Genomic DNA, 23,835 nt, shown 5'->3' on the forward strand with positions numbered 1-23,835 from the left:
TTAACTGATCACTTCAATTATAAAGGCAATAATTTCATATTCTTTTCCTTTTGTTGTTGCCATCATTGTTGTGCATAAAAACAGCTAATCTGATCAGTTTCATGTGTCCAGTCAACTGTGTTTACTAAACTAATAGTTTAACTACATGTTGCAATAACTTGTAGGCAGTTGATCCAACTTCAAACCATTTGGACCATAAAATAAAAGTTCCATGATTGTTATTTTACCATTTCTTCTGTATTGTCTCTATACTAATGCAGTTAATGAATACAAAACTAAAGCTCACTTTCTTATAGGTTTGTGTTTTGTTTTGTTTAATTCAAAGCTTGTAAAATTGGTAGCAAAGTAGCTTCCCCTTCAAAAGAAAACAGCCCTGCTGACACACTACATTGACTATGAAGGAAAATACAAAAGAAGTTCAGTTTTCTTCTATGTTTATGATGTTTTTATTGGCATTTTCAAAGGTATTATGTTACAGTGATGGTCACAGTCTGGAAAGGTAAAGAGACATGAAACAAAAAGAGTGGCACTATTGCAGATAAGTATGGGCCTCTTCTCTGTAGCATGCAATTGCCATGTAAGGATATTTTTGCCTGGATAAATCGATTATTCGGTGTCTTCTAGCTGTGGCTAAACATGCATAACACACTGAATGCACTACTTGATATTGTTAGGGCTGAATTATGGGCAAAGCAGTCTGGCCTCAAGGCAAAGCACCACCTCTCTTCATTATCAATCACAACTTTAGGTGTTAGGATTGATGCTCATTACTTGTCTGTTTCCCACAGACACCAAACCTCACGTCACGAATATGAAGTGTTGGTTTTTATGATTTACAACATCTCGATTAAAAATTCAACCCTTGCTTTTGAATGGTTAGATTTAGCTCCCTGAGGAAAAGATGCACATGATATAATCTATGGCATCAATGGATTTAATTCTGCGCTATCAGAGTTTGTAAAATAGCAGGTGCACTAACAGTCATGACCAAAAAGTTCATAATTTCCAAATGGCTCAAATACTTAGAAATATTACGCTACGTTTGCATGGTTGACATTAAATTCAGTGTTTTTAAACAACGACCTTGATTAAAGCTGCGTGCGTCGCATGTTCACTATATTAATGAAAAATATCTGCCATATCATGTACCATCACAACATCTTTATGGACAACACATGAATACTGACACTGAGGATGGATGGATGGGACTGGGATGGGGGGGGGGGGCATCATGGAACATGGTGTGTGCATACAGTTTATATTACACACTGACGTTAAAAAAAGGGTGATGAAGAAAACAGGACAGTAGATCCGAATCAACGCAGCTGTTTAAGAATCACTCTGTACAGTGTGGAGACATTTTGAGTGGATGTTGTGTTGCAGAACTATTGTGTATTTAACAAAATCAAAAAGAGCGACGACACAGAACACTGACAAAAAAGGGGGAGGGAAAGGACAGAGGGAATGGATGGGCGGGACTGTTGGGGGGGCAGAGGGATGTATGATATGTGCATGTGTGCAAACTTCTACAAGTATCACAATAAAAGCATGATATCGCAGCGCCTGCTGTTGAGCCAAGGAAACGGGCGCCATCGGTGTTTGTGGGGGGCTGGGTTGGTGTTGTTTTTTCTTTTTAAGGGTGTCTGGGGTTCAATGGGGATGAGAGCACTTTTTCTCAGTTTAGCCACTTCCCAACATCTTTGTTGCACGCTGGTTGGCCTCGTCAATCCTGGTCTTGTTGGAATCAGCCTGAAAAGGAAGAAGAAAGACCAGCTGTGGTGCAAAGCGGTGGGCAGAAGTGACAGTAAAGAAAAGTAAACTGAAGTCATGAATTTAGGATGTTTCACACACATTTTTTTCTATTTTCACTTGTGAATCAGATTTTGTCCATTAGTGTGTCAAACCCAGGCCTAATCTGCTCAAAGTCAGCACAGCTGCATCCGCTGCCTAATGCTCAGCCCGTAACTGCAGCCAAACATCAGCTACACGCCACTCTGTGCTGGATATTAGCTACACTTTTTCCCTTTTCCTATTTACTTACTTTACCCACAGTTCTCAGAATACAGTCTAACAACTCAAACTTAATATGATGAGGCCTTTACACAGACTTGAATAACTTGTGCACTTTGCAGCTTCCTAATTGTCGAGTTTCTAAAATACAAACACAAACAAACAGTACACATCTGCATATGAAATGTTGTAACACTGTCTTTGTCCAACTTTGGATGAAACTTTCCTTTGTCATACCAACACTGACCAATGAATCCCTGATCTTATACACTGCACCTTCTCCATGATCCTGTCGATCTGGCGGTTCTGGGTGTCGATCTCCTGGCCCATGTCCAGGGCCATGTGACGCAGATTGCCGATGATGCCGCCCACCTGTTCCAGATTCTCATCCATCTCATTCTCCCGGGCGTCGTCTGTTACCCTGCAGGGTGAGGAGGCAGGACTGGTTACTGCCCAAAGATTTGGAAATACTGCTGAGTAAAAGTGTTTGAAATTCATTTCTGAGCATCAGTGAAACTTGTGTTTTACTGATGTCATTCTGGCTGCTACATGGCCTGATCCATCTAACACAGGTTGTCACAGGTTGTGTGATGAGAGAGGAGGGAGAAACCCTGTAAGTCAAATCCACTAAAATCCAAAAGACGAATCATACATCATCGTTTTCACACAGTGACTCTGCAGTAGAAACAGAGATTATCAAATGAAGCGCTCATGCAAACACGTGTAATTGCTTTTTATACTTCTATAGGTTGTGTACATTTGTTCATCCCTGCCGGTGGAAGGTGTAATAATACAGAAAGTCAAAGCAGGAGCTCTGTCGTCATGCAACATTCTATTAAGGTGGATGTAAACATCACGACACACACTAACACATTTACATACACTTACCTGCGGATGAAGCCCCCACTGATGGCCATCTGTTCACGCTCATCCATCACTCGAGCCCCCGGCTGGCTGTTCACCACTCCGTCCTGGTTCCCTCCCCAGGCCTGGCCCCCGCCCTTAATCCTACCACACACACATTTCAGTCAGGGCCTGTGGGGCTGTTGTTCTGTGTATTTGTGTGTGTGTGTGTGTACATTAAGAGATACAGTATGTGTGAGCGCTTGTTCAGTTGTTAATGAATTTAACAATGATTAGTTGTGTGTGTGTGTGTGTGTGTGTGAGTGTATATGTGCATGTTTTCCAATGATTTACTACAAAAACATATACATTCATGTGTGTTCAGAAAGCTTTGGATCGGATGGTTTTAGCTACTAAAAGCAACATGACACTGCGTGGTAAAAGGCACAAACATGCACTTTGAGGTGTGTTAGGAAATAATTGATCTAACATGCAGATCAATTGAATCTGAGCGTGATAAGTTTGCATGTTGCTTGTGTTAGAAAGTAATTAAGACTTAAAAACACTCTCCCACAAGCAAATACACACGAGCACAAACACAGAACACAAGACACCAGACTCCAGAAGGAGAACACACAAACGCACACATTAACATGCAAGAAAAAAACAAAAACGACAAATAGTCGACACGGGAAGAGAAAACATGTAGAGAGGAAAAGGATCGGACACATGCAGTATCTATTAAAAGAAACCAAACTGTTAGACCCACTGTGGAAAAACAACCAAGTAACATTTTGCATGCCGGACTAGAAAACACAGGTTGTGATGAGCCCTTCATTTCATCTGGATGGACAGATCCGTCGGAGGACACACTGTATACAGTCAAATAGTCAAATGTAATTCTTAGCGTTTGTCTTATTGTGCTCGGAGCAGCTTACGGGTGGAAGTCACCACCGTGGACAACACGACGTCAACATTTTTAAAAGTTGATTCTGTGCTGTCCTGCAGTGGTAAATCACATCCAATAAGGTGTCCCAGACAGTTGATAACAACAAGCAAGAATTATTTTTATCGTGCTATTTGACCCAGGGCTGCCACGTAAAGAGTCTAAATCAGATGCAACACGTGACAGCAACCGCAGGATTACATAACAAGTGGTTCATGGTGGGGAGGACCAAAGAGCTATAGAATAGACAAGATCTGAACCCAAATCAGGTGGAGCCAAAACATACCTTCATACAGAAAACAAAAAGGTCTAGATAAAGCTGATTTGTGTTAAAATCCTGTTCAGCCCCGTTTGGTCTGATCGTTCATAAAAAAGGAGGTAACACAGAGTGAAGGCAAACAAAGGAACTAAAAATTACCATTCCACAGAAAAGAAAGCCTTTTTAAAGTTCTGTTTAAGTAAACAAAAAACACTTTTTATGCTGATACCCAACTTAAAAAAAGTGAACAGCCATTTCCAGTCTTGGTTTGTCAGTCACTTGTGTTTTCTATAGCTCTGAAAGAGACAACTGTATACAGTAGAGGTGTTGGTCCCATTATTATTAATATTATTATTTGGCTCAGACATGACTCAGTGGCCATAGTTTGGCTGCTGGGGGGTGGGCAGAAAGCTGATCACCCAGGGGTTTGGCAAATCTTTACACGAATATATCATCTAAGATGTTTAACAGTAACATGGTGTGCTATTTTATTATGTGGGAGAATCCTAATGGAGGATGGTTGGGGGGTGGGGGGGGGGTTAAGATTCATTTAGGTGTTTTAGAAGCGCTCATTCTTTAAAGATGGATCTTTGCAGGATGTGTTTTCTTAAAAGGTTTCTGCAGCGCCAGCCCAAATAAAACATCCTCAGCTGCATTCAGCCTTAGATGATTACAAACTACAAAAAAAAAAGAAAAAAGAGAAATGCACCACAACAGCCGTGTTACAGAACACAAAACTGAATTCCTTCATGAGCTGCTGAGGTGATGTCGGAGGGGGGACGTTAAGTTTGGACTTTGATATTGGCCCTACAGACATGAGGGTGAAATCAATTAAACACAAAAATAAAGTGGCCCATCAGATTATTTGGCTGCAGGAATCAGTTGTGTAATGGACTTTAAAGATATAGTGTGAAATAAATCCTGAAAGTGTTTTGGATTGTCTTTCTGTCTTTGAATCTCAAAGGACCCGTGTCAGTAGTTATTCATGTTAAATATGAGAAATCCCAACATTAAAATGGCCACGAGACAGCAGCTGCTTAGTTTATTCTTTGCTTCACGGCCTGATGCGTCGTGCTGCGGGGCGTCAGGGCGGGGGCTTGTAGGGGGGTGGGGGGGGTTCGTGCTGATGCTGCTACCTGCAGGAGGAGAATCTCTCATCCAATGTGGAATGAAGGGCTTTTGCAGACAACAGCCCAGGAGGCTGGAGAGCAAAACAAAAGTGGCATCGGAGCTGTTGTGCACGTGTGTGTTGTTCATGCTTCACTCAGTCCAGTCTCAACCTCGGCAGCAGAAACACCCACACGTGCATGCAGTGCTGGTGCCTGAGAGCTCAGAGTGTGTGTTGCTGTGGCTTTGGGCCTGACTGCTCACACCACAGGTCACCGTGCTCTACACACCAGAAGCAGGCGGACGGATAGAGAGGCAGGTAGGCGGTGAGTGAAACACATGCAGTCAGGCGACACAGGCAGCACCTACTTGTTACAGGGACATGAACATAGACCACAGAACTGTCCTAGATTGTTCAAATTCTTTTCTGCATCCTTCATGTCCTTATTGATTTGGTCCATCCCCTCCTCGATGCGTTCCAGTTGTTCTGATTACCAACACATTGTCATTTTTCCCAGCAAAAGAACGAAAGCACATGAGAAGAGAAGAGAGGAAGAAGAAGTCACGGGTGGAGGGGAAGGAAGGAAGGAAGGAAGGAAGGACGGGTAGGAGGTAGAGAGGGGAAACAAAGGAGAGAAGACAAAAAAAGACAGTGACTGTGACAAGAGAGACATCAGACATCACCACCACCACCACCAGGACTGGACAGGCAGAGAGCGAGGCCCCCGGCCGGTACCTACTTTTTAATACATGGGCATATCAGACCACAGCATTGTCCTAAATCTTTTAAATCTTTCTCGGCCTCCTTCAGGTCTGCGTTCACCTTGTTCATGCCCTCCTCCACACGATCAAGTTGTTCTGGTAAGGACAAAGGCATGAGAGCAGTGAAATAAGGTCGACTGGTTGTGTTTTTTTGAGGGTTGGCGCTCTAGGTGCTACAGTGCGAGAGGCGAAATGTTTCGACTAGATGCAGAAGGCAAAGAAGGCAACAAGCATCAAGATTACCTCGAGGATTTCTGGCAACACGTTCCCTTCATCCCTTCATCTAACTTTAAATCTTTGTGTAATTTTTCCAAACTGTTTTCGTTTCCTACCTCATCCAGAGGGAGATATTTCTGTCTTTTCTGGGTTAGTGTTTCACCTGAGCGGCTGAAGCTGAATTCTCTGTAGTGTGAGGGAAATCTAGAGCTGCTTGGCCAAAGCGTCAAAAGACAAACCAGCGAACGAGCAGCTAATCAGTGAACGGGTGAAATGAATGTGATGGGAGGCGTCAGTCGGACTCATGAAGCCACCTTTCTTTACTCTGGTGGTCAACAAGGCACAATGCTATAAACGGGCTCTGATTCAAGGTCACGTCACCCTCCGTCCGTGGACATCTGGAGGTGACCGTAAATGGACCTGAAGACAGTCACCATGGTTGAGTACCGTGTGACAAAAGTCCAAATGAAATGAACCAAATGTTCTGAGTAGCTGAGTCCTTGGTTTGCCTTTTGGCTGGTTGGACTCTTTGTTAACTTTTCTCAACTGTCCCATAGAATAAAATAATAGTAAAAAGGAGATCAGATAAAATAAGAATGTAAAATACAATTCATCGATGTCTTCTTAAAATTAGCTTTAGCTCCACCAGCTGCAGCAGTAAAATCAGATGTGTGCGTCAATAATCTTTATATGAGAGTTGGACTTCTGCCCTTTTTTACTGATCTTCGGATACTTTAGGTGAAATTTGCTGATAAAACCGGGAACAATAAGTTAAAGATTGAGACGGTCAGTGAACGTACCACCACCAAGCTGGAAAACTGCATGATCAGTCTGATATTTCTACAAACGTCATACAGACGAGCAGAAGGAGAAAGAGAAAGAAAGTGTTTAGCTCCTCCCCTTTGCCTGAGGGCCTCCCCCCATTGGACAGTGAGCCAACCAAATCACTGAGCGCTTTCCAGGTGTTACTGGCGACACCTGAAACTGAAGCAGCCACACTACGCTGGATTACACGAGTAATAATTCTGATAATCTTACCATTCATACTTTGTTCTCTTTGAAAATATAGATGCTAATTAAAGTGAAGCAGAGTATGAAGAAGATGATCCTGATGTGCTCTACAGCAATATTCATTTTTCACTCTGCGTCGACTGTATGAGCTGCAGCTGCTGCTTGATTCCCATTTTAAATCCAAATATCACGGGTGTAATTATATAGGCAATTTAAAACCTATGTGGAGAAATGAGATAAAGCGTGTGCTGACTTCAGGTCGTAAAATGAATTCAAACGTTAGAATCCCAGCCGGCTCTCAGTCTTCACGTGTCCTGACAGCTTTAATTAAAGTGTGCGTTCCTGTAGGACGTAGCTTCACCTGTAGATGGGAAAAAGTGGATTTACTGATAGAAAAGACAAAGAGAGGCAGGTCTTTGGGACCAGCTGTGGTGTTCTAATCCAAATTAGAAAAAGAGGAAAAAGAGTTTGTAATTCTACTTTATGTTAAAAAAAATAAGTCAATCAATCCCTCTCCGTAAAAAACATCTGCAACCTGCAGCAGCTTCGTTCCAATCAAACACACGTTTTGTGCTCTGAGCTGAAATGTCACTGACATTTAGACGCCATCCGTCAGCACTGACTGAGTGATGTAACACAACAACACTGTGCGTCGCAGCGAGTCATGAAAATCCTTCCTGTGCGTGTGTGTAAAGGAAAACTCCCCTCCTGTTCACAGCTCAACAAAACTTTATTGATTATTGCTGACACGGAAAGATCACGAGGGGCCTCTTGATGTAAATAACAGTGAGAATATATCAGGTGGAGACTTCAGTGAGCACAAGAAGGACAGAATGAAGATAATTAAGAGCTTCATCGTTGGACCACGGCTGAAATGAACCGGAGAGGAGGAAAGTGGAGGTCAGAAGAGAAAAACCAGTGGGAGCAGAAAGAAGAGCAGAAGGAGCAGAAGGGTAAGAGCTGTAGATGGATGGGGGTCAGGTCTGGAGGACGTTGGCTGAGAGGCCGAGGTAATTTAAACCTGCGAATTGATTGGTGTCCTGCGATAACAGAAGGGAGCTCGGCGTTACTCCGGGGAAGAGACGGGACGGACAACAGCGAGGAGGAGGAAACAGGCTATCTGTTCCTCTGACAGACCAATTAGACTGCTCCTTCACGCATGAAACGAAGCCCGGGCCTTTGGTAACCCACACATACAACATCCTCCACACTCCACTGCACACAATCACTGTACCCACAAAACACCAGCCACGTTAAAGTGGGAATAAACCGAGTAAAGTCTGATCGAGCCGGTGACCTTTCCACGCTCAAACCGAGATTTACAGAATAAAACTGGACTTTAAAACGCTGGCGTCCAACTGGCTCAGCAGCTTTTTATCTCCCTCCGTGTCAAAAATATGAAAAGATTCAAACTCTAACAAAAAGAAAAAAAAACATAAAAATTTAAACTCTTCCAAATCCAAACATATTTCACTCCACATCAGTATTCAGCTGCAGAAGCTGCTCTGAGTCATTACTTTTATGTTTATGCATCAAAGAAATCTTTCATTCAAACTATGGATTCACCAAACTGGGTCATTAAAACTCACGAAGTCAGTGATGCATACACAAACCTAACTGCTAACATTTTGTAAATGTAGGCGTGATGCTGTTTTGTTTGGATCTGCAAAAACAGAGAAATATGTACATCACATATTTATTTTTTCCATCTAAACAGAAAAATATTCTGCTTTGCAAACTTGACCCACATCGTGCTTGTTTAGTTTATTGTTATCAACATAATGTTTTGTAATGATTAGGTTTTATTTGGTACTCCTTTGAGAAATGTAATTTAAAAACTAACTTTATTGATGACGAACTGTCAGGTCTGTAAAGTCTCCACCTGTGCCTGATGTGTGTATCCTTTTATAAAAAATGGTGGAAATAAGCTTTTTCACTTCTCATCTGCTGCTGCACATGAAGTTTAAACCTAAAAATGAGGCGACATTATTAAATTCTCTTTCATTAAATCATTTTTTTCTGTGTCTGACTTGACTTTTCTGTCTCGGCGGCAGATTGAGTCACTGACAGCAGAACTGGTGGTAGAATATACAGAAAACATTCTGAAAATATTTGTTACCAGTCAATGAAATAACTATTTGACCTCACAGAAAGGTTAAAGGGAAAATACATCGATTACCGGCTGACCTCTGATCTCTCAGTCAGGCATCCTGGAAAACGGATTTTCAGGTTAGGGTTGGATATTTTTGTGTATTTCCTTGATCTACAGTTTAACAAACAGCTAAAATGTCATCTAATAAATGAGATTAAGATCATTTACGTTTGTCTGATGAATGAATAAGTGGAATAAATAAGGAGGCAAAGCAGAAGCTGAACAGTCACATCCAGTGTAATCATGTAGGCCACATCAGTTCAGACTGAGCTGAGGCTCATTTTGAAGGAAACTCAAGGGTCGTTTCTTCCCGGTGCTACGAATTGGACTCGGACTCTACAGTCTTATACTGGATGTGCTGCTGATGCCGACTCTCCCGTATTAAAGCGTAAAGTAGCAGCGAGACCAGAGTTAGAGAGACTGAACTTACCGCCCTGCTCATCCAACATGACCAGAGTCCTGATGCCGGCATCTTTACTCTGACAGACAAGAAGAGAACGAAGAAATGAAAGATCAGTGAAGGTCGACAGTGCTGGACGGAGCAAAAACATCCGGACTCACAACAGTTCGACAAAACTCAACGTGCTTTAAAACTTTGGATAAACTCCTACTTTTTTTTTTTTTTTTTTTAAGTAAAATTGTGTTGTTCAAGACTCATCAACATGTGGAGAGATCACAGCAGGAGATTTTCTGATCTTTGAAAACTGTATAAAACTGTTGGATCTGTGAATTTGACTCATTTTTAGCTTTTTCTCCCACACAAAAAAACAGATAAAACAACAAAACAAACTTGCCAGGGGGAAAATAAAAAGAGGATTTCATTGATTCATTCTTGACATGATGCAAGAATGATGAAAATGAAATTCAAGCACAAGAAAGTACTTCTCCAAAGAATCTGATCACAGAAACATTATTTATGTTTTCAGCAAAGACGAACGCAACCGAACGTTCACATTAGCAGCTTTAAATTCTCACACTGAGTGAAACAAATATTATTATGTTTTATATGAAATGTGAGGAGACCACAAAAATAAGCAACTAATCTTCACTGTTAATATCGTGTCAATGTTACCTGATTATTTTTCCTATAAATCCTATTTGCTGCCGCCGTTTTGGATTGAAATTTTCAGAGACACAGTTGCATACAGAACAAATTTAAATCCCGCTCTTCAACAACCAAGCGAAGAAAAAAAGGAGATAAGCTTCCTAAAGAAACAAAAAATAGAAAATAAAATGGTTCAGGACAAACACCAAATGGCCTGAGCTGGTACCGGATCTTTGATGACAAAGCTCCAGTGATGAAACGTTTTGATTTGGCACATACACACACAAAGACTCATACATGAGCTTCATCACATAATATCACACTTCAGTGAGCGCACATTAACCACATTAACCACCATGTACACAACAAAACAACAGCTTTGTGCGCTCCACGAGCCCCCAGGCCTCCACCAACACACATTAAAGTCCAAAGGCTGCTCAGACCGGAGACAGACTGAGTACCAAACTAACTGTGATGGATCCGAAGGAGAAAACAGGTTTTGTTTGTCCGATCAGGAAGGAAGGAAGGAAAATTACGTAACCATCAGCAGAGCTAATGTTTACGTTTAGATGGGCTTAAATCCAGGAATCATGGGAAATCACAGACATGCGATGGCTGTCGAGCTTCAGGACGACACGGGACGGGATGTCTGGGCGCGCCAACTGGCACGGTGGTGACATCATTCGTTTCTACACGGCTGGTTAAACACACACACACACACACAATCAGGTCTTTTTCACACACACTGACGATGTTTTGGGCAGAAAATGAGCCTGCTGAATATTTGAACACTTTAATGTTCAGCTAAAAAAAGAGAAGCCTTTTTGGTTTTTGGGGGAATTTTAAGCACATAAGTTGACTGATGTAATTTTCTCTGTTACCTTCAAACGTTTTGGTGAATTAAAGGCTAAAAGACTGACGGTGGTGTCTGTTGTCCGTTTGTCCAGCAGATATAAACACTAAAGAGAATAATCTCAGAAATAGAAATGAGCAAAGCGAGGAAAGAGAGAAAGAGGTCTGGCCACATTAAGGTCCGGCCCTCGGTATCCTGGAATTGAATTTATTTTAGAGATATTTCCACTTTAACGTGTCCTGGAATCTGTTCGAACTCTGCCAGTCAACCAGCCCGATGGGATCTGATACAGTGACAGGTGGAGTTTTAATTTACATGAGTGCAGTCAGCTGAGACTGTGGAGGAGGACAGACGTCCAGCCTGTCTGCATCTGAAGACAGTAAGATGAACAGACCTCTTCCATTTGTGCAAGAACAAAATGATGGACTTTGCTGTCTCTGGACAGATCCAGACTCGATGTGTCCTCCTGTCTCCGGCCGTTACTTTAAAGTATTTCACAATTTGGAACAAATGTATTTAATCTCTCTGATCGTAAACCTTAAATTATCTGAAGCATCGTCCTCAGGCCTGATGTGGATCACTGAGTCCTCGGAGACACTGGTCCTTCACTTTTTAATCTCCATCTCTCTCTCTCGCTGTCATTTGGTGCTTCTCATTTTCTGCCTCCGCCTCAATAAAACCCATTTCAGAGGAAAATATGAAATGTACTGCTCTTTACTCCTCTTCCACCGAAGTACAGACTCTCCACGCAGGACTGGACCAACATTGTTTCTTCTTCTTCCTATTATTATATTTTCTGAGGGTGAGGGTGAGGATTTAGGTCCATAAGCTCCAAATTACAGGGTACATTTATATTTTGAATTATTTTGAAGGATAACAATTTGACATTTAGTTGGTTTGACCAGTTTGGCCCAGGTTCCAGTCTTTGTGCTAAGCTAAGCTAAGTTGAGCTAGCTTCATATTTACAGTAAAAAGTGACCAGTCTCAGAATAAAGTGCAGACGTTTGACGCCTCAGAAGTCACCTGATGCAGATCCAGTTGGACGTTTCCTGCTAGCTTCCAAAATAAAGGTCACGTCCTGCTCTGGTCCCAGTGAATGAATGAATTAAATATTAGCATATTAAAACAGTCAAGGAGAAAATGTCCTCTGCTGTTTTATGGCTTTAATACAGCCGTTATTACCGTCACATCTGGACTGTACATGTGAGGAGACTTTGTTTTTGTCTTAATCGTATTCATTTGATTTGTAAAATGAGAAATCTACTCAGTGTGTCACTCTTTAATGAGAATCCCGTCATGATACACCTGAAATTATCGTGTTGTCCTTTCAGTAAAGAAATGTGATTAGATCCTCCAGCACAGTTACACAAACACACTGACCGACGGAGGCAGCAGTCTGAACAGAACAGCAGCTGTTTGTGGCACCTTGTCGACCAGTTTGGGTCATAAAGGATAAAAATAAATCCTGAAGTCATTCATCAAGCTTCACAGACAGCTAAGATTAAACGCCTTCGCTGTCCTTTATTCCTTTAATTTCTTTTTAGCAGGAGACAGAACGGTGTTGGGCTGATCTATCGGTGTGGTCTGACTGCTCTCCGCTTGTTCTATTAGAGGAAGCCTCACTATAAGCTCTTTTAACACCGAGGTCACGGACTTTAAAGACGTGCTTACGGTGAGCGAAGGCCGCGATCTGAATAGATTCTGTGCAGGATGATAAAAACGGTTCTCCCGTATCTGCTGTGTTTTAAGGAGAAGCTCGCAGAGTCTCATTCATAATTCATGTTGTTTTATTGCTTATTTGAGGTCTATACTCAGCTCAGTTCTCTGGAGAGATGCTGAGTGAGATGGATAAAGATCATGCAGAGGAGATAAACCTGCAGCGGTGGCTGTTTGTCTCTGCGTCTTTCCGTCCAACACAACAACATGGAGGAGTTGCACACTCTAACAAACTGCTGGATATTTTCAAAGCTCTCCAAACGAACAAGCGACATTCTCCTGGCATTATCTGCAAAGGTCACATGATCAGCCACTGCCAGCGTGACGGCTTGTTTCCTGAGCGGGTCAGCCTTTAGCCTTTAGCGGATGTAGCTGTAACTTTATGCTTTTCCAATCAGACAGACACAATGTGTGATCTCAAACATTGTTGTTATTAAGTCTGCAGGTCTTCTTCTCCAGACAGAACTTTTGAAAGCCGGTTGGACGGACCCAGAATGGAGACCAGGCTGTCCGCCAAACTTCGCTCTGAGCAGCCAAGTTTGCTGCATCACCTCATTTTCACTGAGAAAAAGCACGTTCAGGTTCAGTGGAGCTTTTCGGACTAAATGTCTTCTAAAACTGAACCACATCACTGAGCAATGAATCATTTCATTTTTAATACTTGAGGTTTGGGGAAATTTCTAAGGAGAGCAGATTTCTTCCCTTCACCCCCCCAAATAGATATTTGATGGGCAGCACTGTTTCCTCACAAAAAGGAGGTCCTGGGTTCAGTTCCTGGCCTGGGGCCTCCAAAGACATCCTGTTTGGGTTCATTGGTGACTCTAAACTGTCCGTAGATCTGAGAGGTTGTTGGTCTCTGTCCGATGTGAGCTTCGTGACCCGGAGACACATACGATGAAGAAGATGGATGAATGAATGAGAGTTTTGATTGAAACTATCTCAACGTTATTTATGGTCGATGGACATTAAATTTCCTGCAGATACCAGGTAGAAGTTAAAAAAAAAAAGAAGCTTTTTAAACATGCAGGGAGAAAAGGCATTTTCACCACAGAAGGTGAAGGTAGATGTCAACAAACAAAGACACAAACACAAATTAAGGTCTCCCACGTCCGAGAAGAATCATTAAAATGTGAAAATGTGTTGCTGTACAGCCCCTCTGAGGTCCACAGGCAGCTACAGTCCAAGCTGCTCTCCTGTTTCCAAGACAAATCATTGTTTGTGTAGCGGTGCTTGCTGCCTATTCCCTTGTTGTCGAGCCCGCTAATGTGATGTGTGTGTTTGCACTGACTCACCTCCTCCACCAGAGCCAGCATACGCCGAGTGCTCTCCAGTGACTACAGAGAGAGAGAGAGATAATTAGGTGAGAGGACGGCTCCACCTGTGTCTGATCACACATCATCACAAAGATGTCTGTGTGTTCAGGTGGATTATTAAAGCCTTCAGGGAGACTGTGGCTGTGCTGTGTTTTATATTTAGACATAGACAGACAAGTTCTCCGCTGACTCCAGGATTAATCATCACATTTCTGCCTCCTCTGTGGGCTAATTTTCTAACCTCTGCAGGACCCTTCTTAAATCAAACACTCCTTCATTCCTAATCCTTAGTCCCCCCTTTTGGTAATCTCATCTCCATCCATCAATCTCTGCCTTCCTTATTCCTTCCATCACATCTGTGGAGCCTCTTGGCCTTGTATTATCTGCTCATGAAAGTTTAATGAGGCCATTTGAGCTCCTCTATTATTCTGCTGTGCAGAATTATCTGCTCTTTCTGAGCGCCGCTCACTCATTAAAAAAAAGTTCTCCCTCTTCCCCAAAAAAGCTCAGTTATAATGAAATAGACTTGGAGAACAAATGACTAAAACAAGGGGGGGTCACTCTAAAGCCGCTGCGTCTGTTAGCCTGAGGGCTTCGGAAATACATTTTTGTTGAAGAGAGCAGGTCATTTTAAAATGTCAGAGCTTAACGGTTACATCATGGATGTAGAAAAGTTTTTATACTTTTCTGTTTGCTCCCGTCTCCCATTTAATTTTTATTTATTCATTCCTTCAACAGGAACTGGACTGAATGATTGAAAGCCAACAAACAAAAATATTTTCCTTAATTTTCTAACCTGGATCAGAAAACATCAGCGAGCATGAATATGTCTAATGTCGTACCTCATCTGCTATCTGGTCTGCACGCGTCTGCAGGTCAGCCAGCTCGTTGCGCATGTCCGCTTCGTCTGCCATGATGACTGATGAACTTTGACCTCAAACAGGAAAGACTAGAGGAGGAGGAGAAGAAGAAGCATGTTAGTGCATCAAGGACACTACAAGTAAAACTGAAGCACTTTGGACCAGAGCATCAGCTGAAGTTTTGTTGAAGCTGTGCAGCTTCAGATGGGACAGAAAAGTCTAACAGGGCCGACCGCTCATGCTGCTTCGGCTGCAGGCCTGACCCCGAAACTACGATTCAGAAAGTGCAGTTTGACGAGTTCAGTGGAGTTTCCTGATCTGTCAAAAACACCACATTGATTCACACCAGTCTAATTACACACCCTGAACTGTCGCGGTCCAGTCAGATGAAGTTCTCAAACAAATGAAAATTCAAAGTTATCTTTAAGATTCACGGCTTCGTCTGGGCCCATCTGTCACTGATTGATCTGAGGGTTGAAGGAGTGTCCTTCAGTCCACCAGTCTGAGCTAAGTTAATTTACATTACCTTTACTCATTTTTCCAGAAAGCTTCATGCAGTAAAAACATATGAAATCTGTAAAATCAGTGCAGGAGATCGGATGAGAAAGAGCAACATGAGTCTTGAAGACAGAGAGAGACAAAGCTGCATTTCATTTAGAAGACACATTGCAGTCTGATTTTGTTTATAGGGCCACACTCACACACACAAACAAACACAACAGTCAAAGAAACGTCGCTGACCCTGAATTTCCTCCTCAAGGACCCACAGTAAATTGAGATGGATGAGTTGGAGGGAGGAGAACTATCAGGACTGAGACAGGGGTCTATTTTTGCTCCTCCGACATTCTGCCAGACAGTTTTTCATGAAGCCACACACACACAGTCCATGAAAAATATATGTGCTGCTGGTGGTGATGAAGATGACGAAGGAAAACCAGCTCCGTCTCTCCGTTTCCTCCTTTCCTTCCCTCACAACCTCCACTGTCCGTCTGAATAATTCGATCTGGTACCAATCAGATCTCAAATGTTCCTATCTTTCTATTGAACAAATCACATTGGAGAGTTGTTCCTCCAGCGTGCTGTTGCTGATACAAATTTAACCACCAGCAGCTTTCAGCTCGGGGATCATTAATGCTTTATGTAATGTGATCTGCTGCGATGGGACGGAGGGACCAATCAGCGTTTGGACACAATCCAGCGCCAAAGGAGGCCGATTCCTGAGCAGGTTCTGCTCATGTTTGGTTCCAGTGCTGATGTGCCGACGTTCCAGATTTCTGTAGTTAGTTTTCTGGGGGTGTCTCATCAGTCACTTCCTGTTGGAGGTGAACAGGAAGAAGGTCGGTCAGAGTCCCAGATGGTTGTTTGAGAAGGCCTCTCCTCGTTGTGCTGAACCTTCCATCTGTCTGTCTCTGCCTCCGTCCCAGCGGAGCCGTCAGGCAGGTTAGAATTCATAATTCAATATGTGCCGGGAAAAGAAATGGAGGTGGACGGGGGAGTAAAAAAAAAAAAAAAAAGCCTTTTTAAAGTGCCTCTCTAATTGTGTGTATGTCTGTGTGTGTTTTTGTCTGCTTTGCACTTTAAAATATTTATCTTGACATTTTATATTTGAGTTAGTCTCTCCACGATGCTGCAATCCGGAGCAACAACAGCAACACAACAAGTGAAAAGACGACACGCAAACACGTATGAACTGAGTGAAAAATTAGGTTGTAAATAAATAACTTCGGGTGTTTATTCTAATCCCTCAGTAAAATGGTCTGCTTATTAAGACGAAACTAAACTGACTCTAACAAAGACACAGTCAGTAAACTGGAGTTTTTATTGATCACTCATCGATTGGTTTTCTCTTTGCAGTGGAAGCTGCTTCCTGTTCAACCACACAGACAGTACAGCTCCTCTAATCGATGGCTTTAACCCGACGATTTGACTGCTGCCCAGCACACAGATCTGATCTTTTTACAGGTACGGATGGGAGAGGATGACGATGTTGGCCCGGTGAAGGTGTTGGGTGAAAGGCTGAGTATTCAGGATTCACTGAGAGTCTGTCCAACCTGACAGCGTCACCTAGGACAAAAAGCCTCATCCTCTGGAGACCGAAAATGTTTGAAATACAGATTATAAGTTCAGCATGTGAACATTAAAGTGATCGTTCTGGTTCTTTGTGTGATCCAGATCAACGAGAGGAAGTCAGTCAATACATAAATATCAGCCTTAATGCCAACACTTTGAATTATTTAACATCTTCAGCACTTCACCTTTCTGTCTGTTGTATTCCTGCGCCTGAGTGCGCTGAATCAAACCGCTGATCTGAGCAAAGGTGATAAAAAATAAATTCAGAATCCACTGCAGGGGACACACTGACTTTAACTGAACAGCCACCGCTCCAGGTACCTCATCTTATCCTCCTTCCATAATCAGCACGCAGACAACGATGGTTTCCTTTAAACAACAGCATTTAAACCGTCACAAAGACATTCATTCTTACAGTCGCACTTTTCTGTCCAAAATTCCCACAAACCAGGTTTCACCAACCAGCCGTGTCCGTCCCACTTCCTCTAGAACACGTTTCATACATATGTGCGCACACACACACACACACACACACACACACACACACAGACCTCACCTCCCCCACCTGTGGCTGTGCTGGCTGTCACTCGTCTTGATCGACGGCCGCAGGGAGGCCTGGACTGCCGAGAGATTAAAGTCAGCAGGGAAAGAGGATTTACCCTCCAGTTTTCCCTCCACACACACACACACACACACACACACACACACACACACACACACACACACACACACACACACACACACACACCATCGCCTCTCCCTGCTTTCTTTGTTTTGGCTCCCCGTCCTGAGAGTACACAGTGTGTTCAGGAGTGAGAAGGCGAGAGCAATCATTAAATTAAATGAAATAAATAAAAAATTAAGGCCATGAAAAACAGGAGTGACTCCATTTGTATGTGAACACTTTAAAACTGGAGTCAGGTCAAATCCTGCTGCACGTGTTGTGATACGATTTCCTGAAGTTAGCTGAGCGACAAATTCAAGGATTAGCTGTCTGATTTCCACAAACAGCCGACGTTCAAACAGAGACTAGAATGGAGACATCAAAAGGGCATCGATGAATTATTGATCATAATATTAATAGAATTAATCCTAAAAGCTGATGAAGAGACGCGTGGAAACAGGATGAGAGAGGGAAAGAGCCAGGACACCACAAACAAAGCAGATAAAAACGCTGAAGCGCAACATTTTAATTTCTTCTGCTGATTAAAACATCTAAATGAGTTTCTGTAGAAGCTCAGTTTGCCTCCAATCACACGTGTCAGAGCGTTTCCCTTCATGCAGAGCCGTGCCGACAGCTATCCTACCTCATGGGAGGCTGGATTACCGTCACAGGCTGACGTGATTTACACAATCCTGGAAGAATACAACCACTTCGCTATTTCAAGCAACAAAGAGAAGTCCTGTCCAAGAACAGAAAAGGAAAACACTCATCTGAAAAGGCAGCACGTGTTTGTGAGTAAGAGGCTTCAGTCTGAATCTTTACTTTGGAAACGTTCCTCCTTTTGGCCAGAATTAACTTTGTCTTTTTTTTATTTACACATTTTAATATGAATGATAAATTATTCTTATCCGTGCAGGATAATGCCCCCCCATTTATATGCTGTATTTCAGACAGACCATAAACTAATCTGGAAAAGGTTTACTGAGGAGAAGGAGGGACATTTTCCCATTGCAATTGCCATTGCAATACAAAAGTCCAAAAACAGAACAATTTAAAGTAAACAGGAACTCAGTCTTCGGCCTTGAATTTAGACGTTCTCTCTGCTGCCGGTTGTTCAGCGTTTCAGCAGCAGTTTGTTGTGAACAACACAACTGGCTGGTTAACATGTCATCCTCCAGAGACTGAGCTCTGACTGAAGGTACGAAGTCTGGAGGGGAATCTGTTAAATCCTGACCAACCACACACCCCCACAATCTAATTAATTCTCTAAACACATCATCTGTTCATGTTTGATGTCGATGAGACACCGAATCAGCAAACAGCCCAGGAAGACAAACCATCGATGAAACGCAGCGCTCAGCTGAGATAAATGGGACATCAGATAAGTTACAGAGAGACGGCAGGAAGAGTGCGACTGTTCTCTGCTGTTTTCTGTGTGATTGTGTAGAACTGGGCGCCGCAGAAATGAATCCTGGGTAACAAATCAAAGAGAACTCATCTCTCCAAACTTCAACCTGCTTAAAAACGGTCTGAACCTCCAGACTTCATCTCTGACTCTGAAAGTGGAGTAAACTGAATACACACTGTGAAACACGCACATCCTGTGAACACAGAAACTGATGAACTGGTTCAAGGATGAGACGAGTGTGTGTGTGTGTGTGTGTGTGTGTTTGGGTCCGACACCTCAGCACATTAAAGCAGAACCATGTTACATTATTCACAGGATACAGCAGGGTCACCATTATTAATGCAATAGCAATGTGTGTGTCTGTTTGTGTGTTCACCTTTGTGATGAGGAGGTTTTTACATCACGTCCTCCGTGACAGTAGATTGTTTACTTTCAATCTTTTTGTGATTTAATGAAACTAATGCAGCTCAAAGCTGCTCACAGATTTTGCGTTCCTGTTGAAACACACTGTACCTCCGTACAGTAAGCAGACCGATGGCTGATGAGTCAGTCCACATCAGAACTGCACCTGAAGGCAAATCCAGAGTCCAGTCACTTCCTGTTCACTCACGACAGAAGTCGCTGCTCTCACCTGTGAACCTGGACCCCCCCAGTCCTTCAGAGTCCTTCACAGTTTCAGTCCCAGGTTCTCCGGGGACCTCCAGACCGACTCTTCTGTTACGCTGCAGAATTCCATCATATTTTTCATTTTACATTAATGTCTCCATTCACTGGAGATTAAATTCCAATGCAAGAGATGTCATTTTCTTTTAGTGCAGCTTTTCCCACAGCGACTCACACAGAAACCACCAGCGTCTTCATCATCATCATCATCATCATCACCACCCTCCTCCTCCTGTACGTCCACACTGACCTATAAGCAGGAAACTCATATGTGGAGATGAGGCCAGAGAGCATGCTGGGAGCCTGAGGGCTAAACTATTCAGACAGCACACCCACCACTTTAAGGCTGACTGCTAATGTAATGCTGCATGTGGCAGCAGCTGCGTGCACACACACACACACACACACACACACACACACACACACACACACACACACAACGTGAACTTCCTGCCTGCTGTTGTTAACACAGCCCGAATGTAGGAACTTAAATATCATCTCATCTCAACAGTCTCACACAAAAACCTGCACCGACACTAAATTTAGTGCCGACAGTCCTCTGAACATGACTGAAGAATAAATTTAAAAATAAATTCAATCAGTTTGTTCTTTTTGTTTTTCCAACCTTCACAACCAGAAACTAAAATAATATTATCATCTGAATTCTCTGTAAATTAAATCAGCCGCAAAGTTCCAACTACAAAACATTTAAAATGGCTTTAAAGGTTTGTTTTCTGTTTCTGACTTTCCGTCCAGGTCGCCCGCAGCAGCTGAATGTGAATGGAAGAAGGTAGAAATCTGGTTTTGTGCCCACAGCAGCGCCTGCTGTGACCATATGGCCTCGGTGAATTAAAGCATTCCCTACGGAGAGACAGGAGGGACACACGGGGAGAAATGTGCTGTGGAAAATCACTGAAGGAACGAACAGCCACCTCAGATCTTCGACAGCTTTAACAACCCTTCGGCTGTTTTTAGGATCATTTGTGGTCAAACTTTGCCGTTAATCTGCTGCTGCCACTCCTTCCGGGTCATGACCTCTGCGTGAAAGTGTTCAGATCGGTCAAACACCGCCGCTGCGACAGAGAATGGAGGGAGGAGTTTTCCTGTGTCTGGGATGAGCAGACTGCATTTCTGATTTTTCCTCGTTATGTAAACCAGACGAGGACGGACAGACTGACGGAGCAGACCGGCTCGGATTGAGACGGCAGATTAACGGGAGAAATGGACGAAGGGCTGGAAAGACGTGGTGAGAACCACTCGTCCCTCAGGAGGCCAGAAAATACACCCTGAAACTGTCAGCCTCTCTAAACCTCTATGAAATCAAACATTCAGCGTCTGCAGCCTGCAGACATCTCACAGGTTGTGTTCTTTTGAAGAATTACACAACATCAGTGAAGAATGAGACAAATAGAGCCGAGAAGAAACAAGGTGGAGAAGAACGAACAGCAGATTCAAACCAATCATCTGTGGCCTGCAGGGATAATCACTGCAAAGCCCCACTGTCCCATTCACTGAGGATAAAACCCCCTGGATTAATCTGCAGGCCCACACACACACACACACACACACACACACACACACACACACACACAGATGCTTCACAACACTTATGTAACACACGCTCCGCTCGCTCTCTTTTACTTTCCCTCCTTCCTACATGTTTTTTCTTTCCTTTCACTTTGCCATTCACCGCCTGTCTCTCACGTCCGCTCTCACTAACACACACAAAGCCCAGAGTGCACACAAACGCACAAATGTACACGCTCACACTCTCTGCCAACCACCCACCCCCTTCCTCTCCTCCACTTCTTCTTCAATTTCTTGCCTCGTGCACACATTCAAATGGACACCTGTCAACATGCTGTTCATTTACACACACACACACACACAGTCTGATACACAACAACACACACTGTGAGCTGCCCATACAGAGAACATACAGGATTCATGTCGGCAGAGAGATTCCTCATTCTGCATTGACGAGACGACAGACACACACACACACAACACTGGCAGACGCACACCGATCTAAATAATACCAGAACAAATGTGCATCATGTGGCTCACATGGCACCGTGCACATGTGAGATGCAAACAAAACGTGACCGTTAATGTTTTGGTTTGATGGACTGACGTTACCCGAAGTAGTCTGAAACAACAGAAACACACAAATAAGACTCACAATTGTAATGTTGTGAAGTCCAGAGTCACTCGTTGTGTTATATATTTGAAATCCTAAAAGAACTGCTGGTGCAAAGATGTTGTCACTCAAAACGAACACACTTTTTCATCTTCAGACTTCTGAAGGAATCAAAGTCGTCATGATGAAATCTGTGAAAGTGAACTCATATCTGGATCACACTGCTCTGCAGGACGCACAAGACATTTCACTCAAACACACAACGTGTGGTTAAAGACCCCCCCCCCCCCCCCCCAGAAAAGACAGAATTAACTGAAGAGGAGGTTTTAAGGAGGCACAAATCTGTTCAGAAGAATTCTTCTGGTTACCCGTCAACCATTCAAGGTTCTTTCATTTAGTTTTTAAAGGTCTGCCCCCCTTTCCCATCAGACCAGCTGCCCCGGGGTGGAGGCTGAGGGGGTAATGGGGCATTCGCTGTCTTTTAATGAAGTGTAATTATAAGACTCAGGTTTTCTTCGGCTTGTTTTAATCTCTGTGCTTTAGATAATCGCAGCCTTTCAGATCTTTTTGCATTAATTGTGATTTAGTGCAACAAAAATAACACAATTTGTTGGTTATGGTAATGTTCATGACACAATAAGACCAGACGTGAAGATCTATCAAATTCCACAGCAGCGCAGGAAACGACACAAACACACCGAGTGTCTTCACTAAAAGGTTTCAGTAGAAGAGAAGCAAAATGAAAATCCGATCACATCAGAGGAAGCCGAGAAATGAACGATGGTCGTGTTTTGTTTGGCTCAGATATCAACGCTGTGTGGTCACTTCCTGTCCAAATTGAAATATCTATCTGTTTGCTCCTGATTACAAACACTTGGCTGCCAAACACAAAGACTACACACAGACACACACACACACACTGATCTGCTTAGTGGAGCCGGCCTGAGCTCTTTGTCCTCTCTGACATTAAAACAGGTATGAAGGCAGGACTGTTCACTAAAACAGTGTTTCTGTTTCACTGACCAACAATGTTCAAAAACACAACACTGGATACACAGACACACAACTCTGAACTCCCCAGTAAGGCAGGAAGAAACAATGATCGATAGAAATACCAAAGTAATTTATGAAAATGAAACACTCAAGTGGCTCGCTGAAGCCTGCTGTGTGTGTTTTGTGTGTTGTTGTTGTTGTTGTTGTTGTGCTACTGTGTGTGTCAGAACTCCGGAGCTGTCCGCGGTGCTGAAACTGATTCATGCTGGGAGCTTTTCAAACGCGACTTAAAACGAAAAGCCTCAAATCCAAACCCGAACCACACAAACACACACACAGAACTACAAACAGCTACTTTAATCACACATTTACGACCCACACTCTGGTTGTGTGTCGGCGTTCAGAGGAAACACAAGTTAAAGCTTTTCAACAATGAGACCCTAACATTTATAATCATTCTGTCTTTTCCCCACAAACAAACACACAAACAGTCCAACTGCTGGAGAAAAGGGCCGATGTTTATCTGAACTTTAAATGTCCATTTTACCTAAATAATAATAATAATAATAATAATAATAACAACTTCAGCTTCCGGCCATGTGTGTAAAGCCAAACCAACAGAATAAACAAACATTCCGGCCAAACTCACCTGGTCAGGTTCGTCCTGTTTTCCTTCTTCTGTGTTTTGCTGTTTGTTCAGTGAGGCTTCTGTCTCCGTTAACGGGACTGTCCCCGCTGATCCGCCGCCTCCCGCCGAGCTCAAGTGAAGCCGGACACATTTACAGGCTGCACGCTTCCGGTGAA

General features: G+C 43.0%; 1 protein-coding gene across 1 annotated transcript; it reads right to left on the reverse strand.

Moving 5' to 3' along the window:
- Positions 1 to 471: 471 nt before the first annotated feature.
- LOC115040910 (synaptosomal-associated protein 25-A-like) lies at positions 472 to 23,789 on the reverse strand. Its single transcript, XM_029498041.1, has 8 exons — positions 23,681 to 23,789; positions 15,076 to 15,182; positions 14,213 to 14,254; positions 9,737 to 9,785; positions 5,906 to 6,023; positions 2,899 to 3,018; positions 2,287 to 2,431; positions 472 to 1,749 (listed from the first exon to the last, which is right to left on the reverse strand). Exons 2-8 carry the CDS (start codon positions 15,145 to 15,147, stop codon positions 1,681 to 1,683), a joined length of 615 nt encoding a protein of 204 aa, XP_029353901.1. The 5' UTR covers positions 15,148 to 15,182; positions 23,681 to 23,789; the 3' UTR covers positions 472 to 1,680.
- Positions 23,790 to 23,835: the final 46 nt, after the last annotated feature.

This window comes from Echeneis naucrates, chromosome 3, assembly GCF_900963305.1.
Source record: "Echeneis naucrates chromosome 3, fEcheNa1.1, whole genome shotgun sequence".
Classification (NCBI taxonomy): domain Eukaryota; kingdom Metazoa; phylum Chordata; class Actinopteri; order Carangiformes; family Echeneidae; genus Echeneis; species Echeneis naucrates.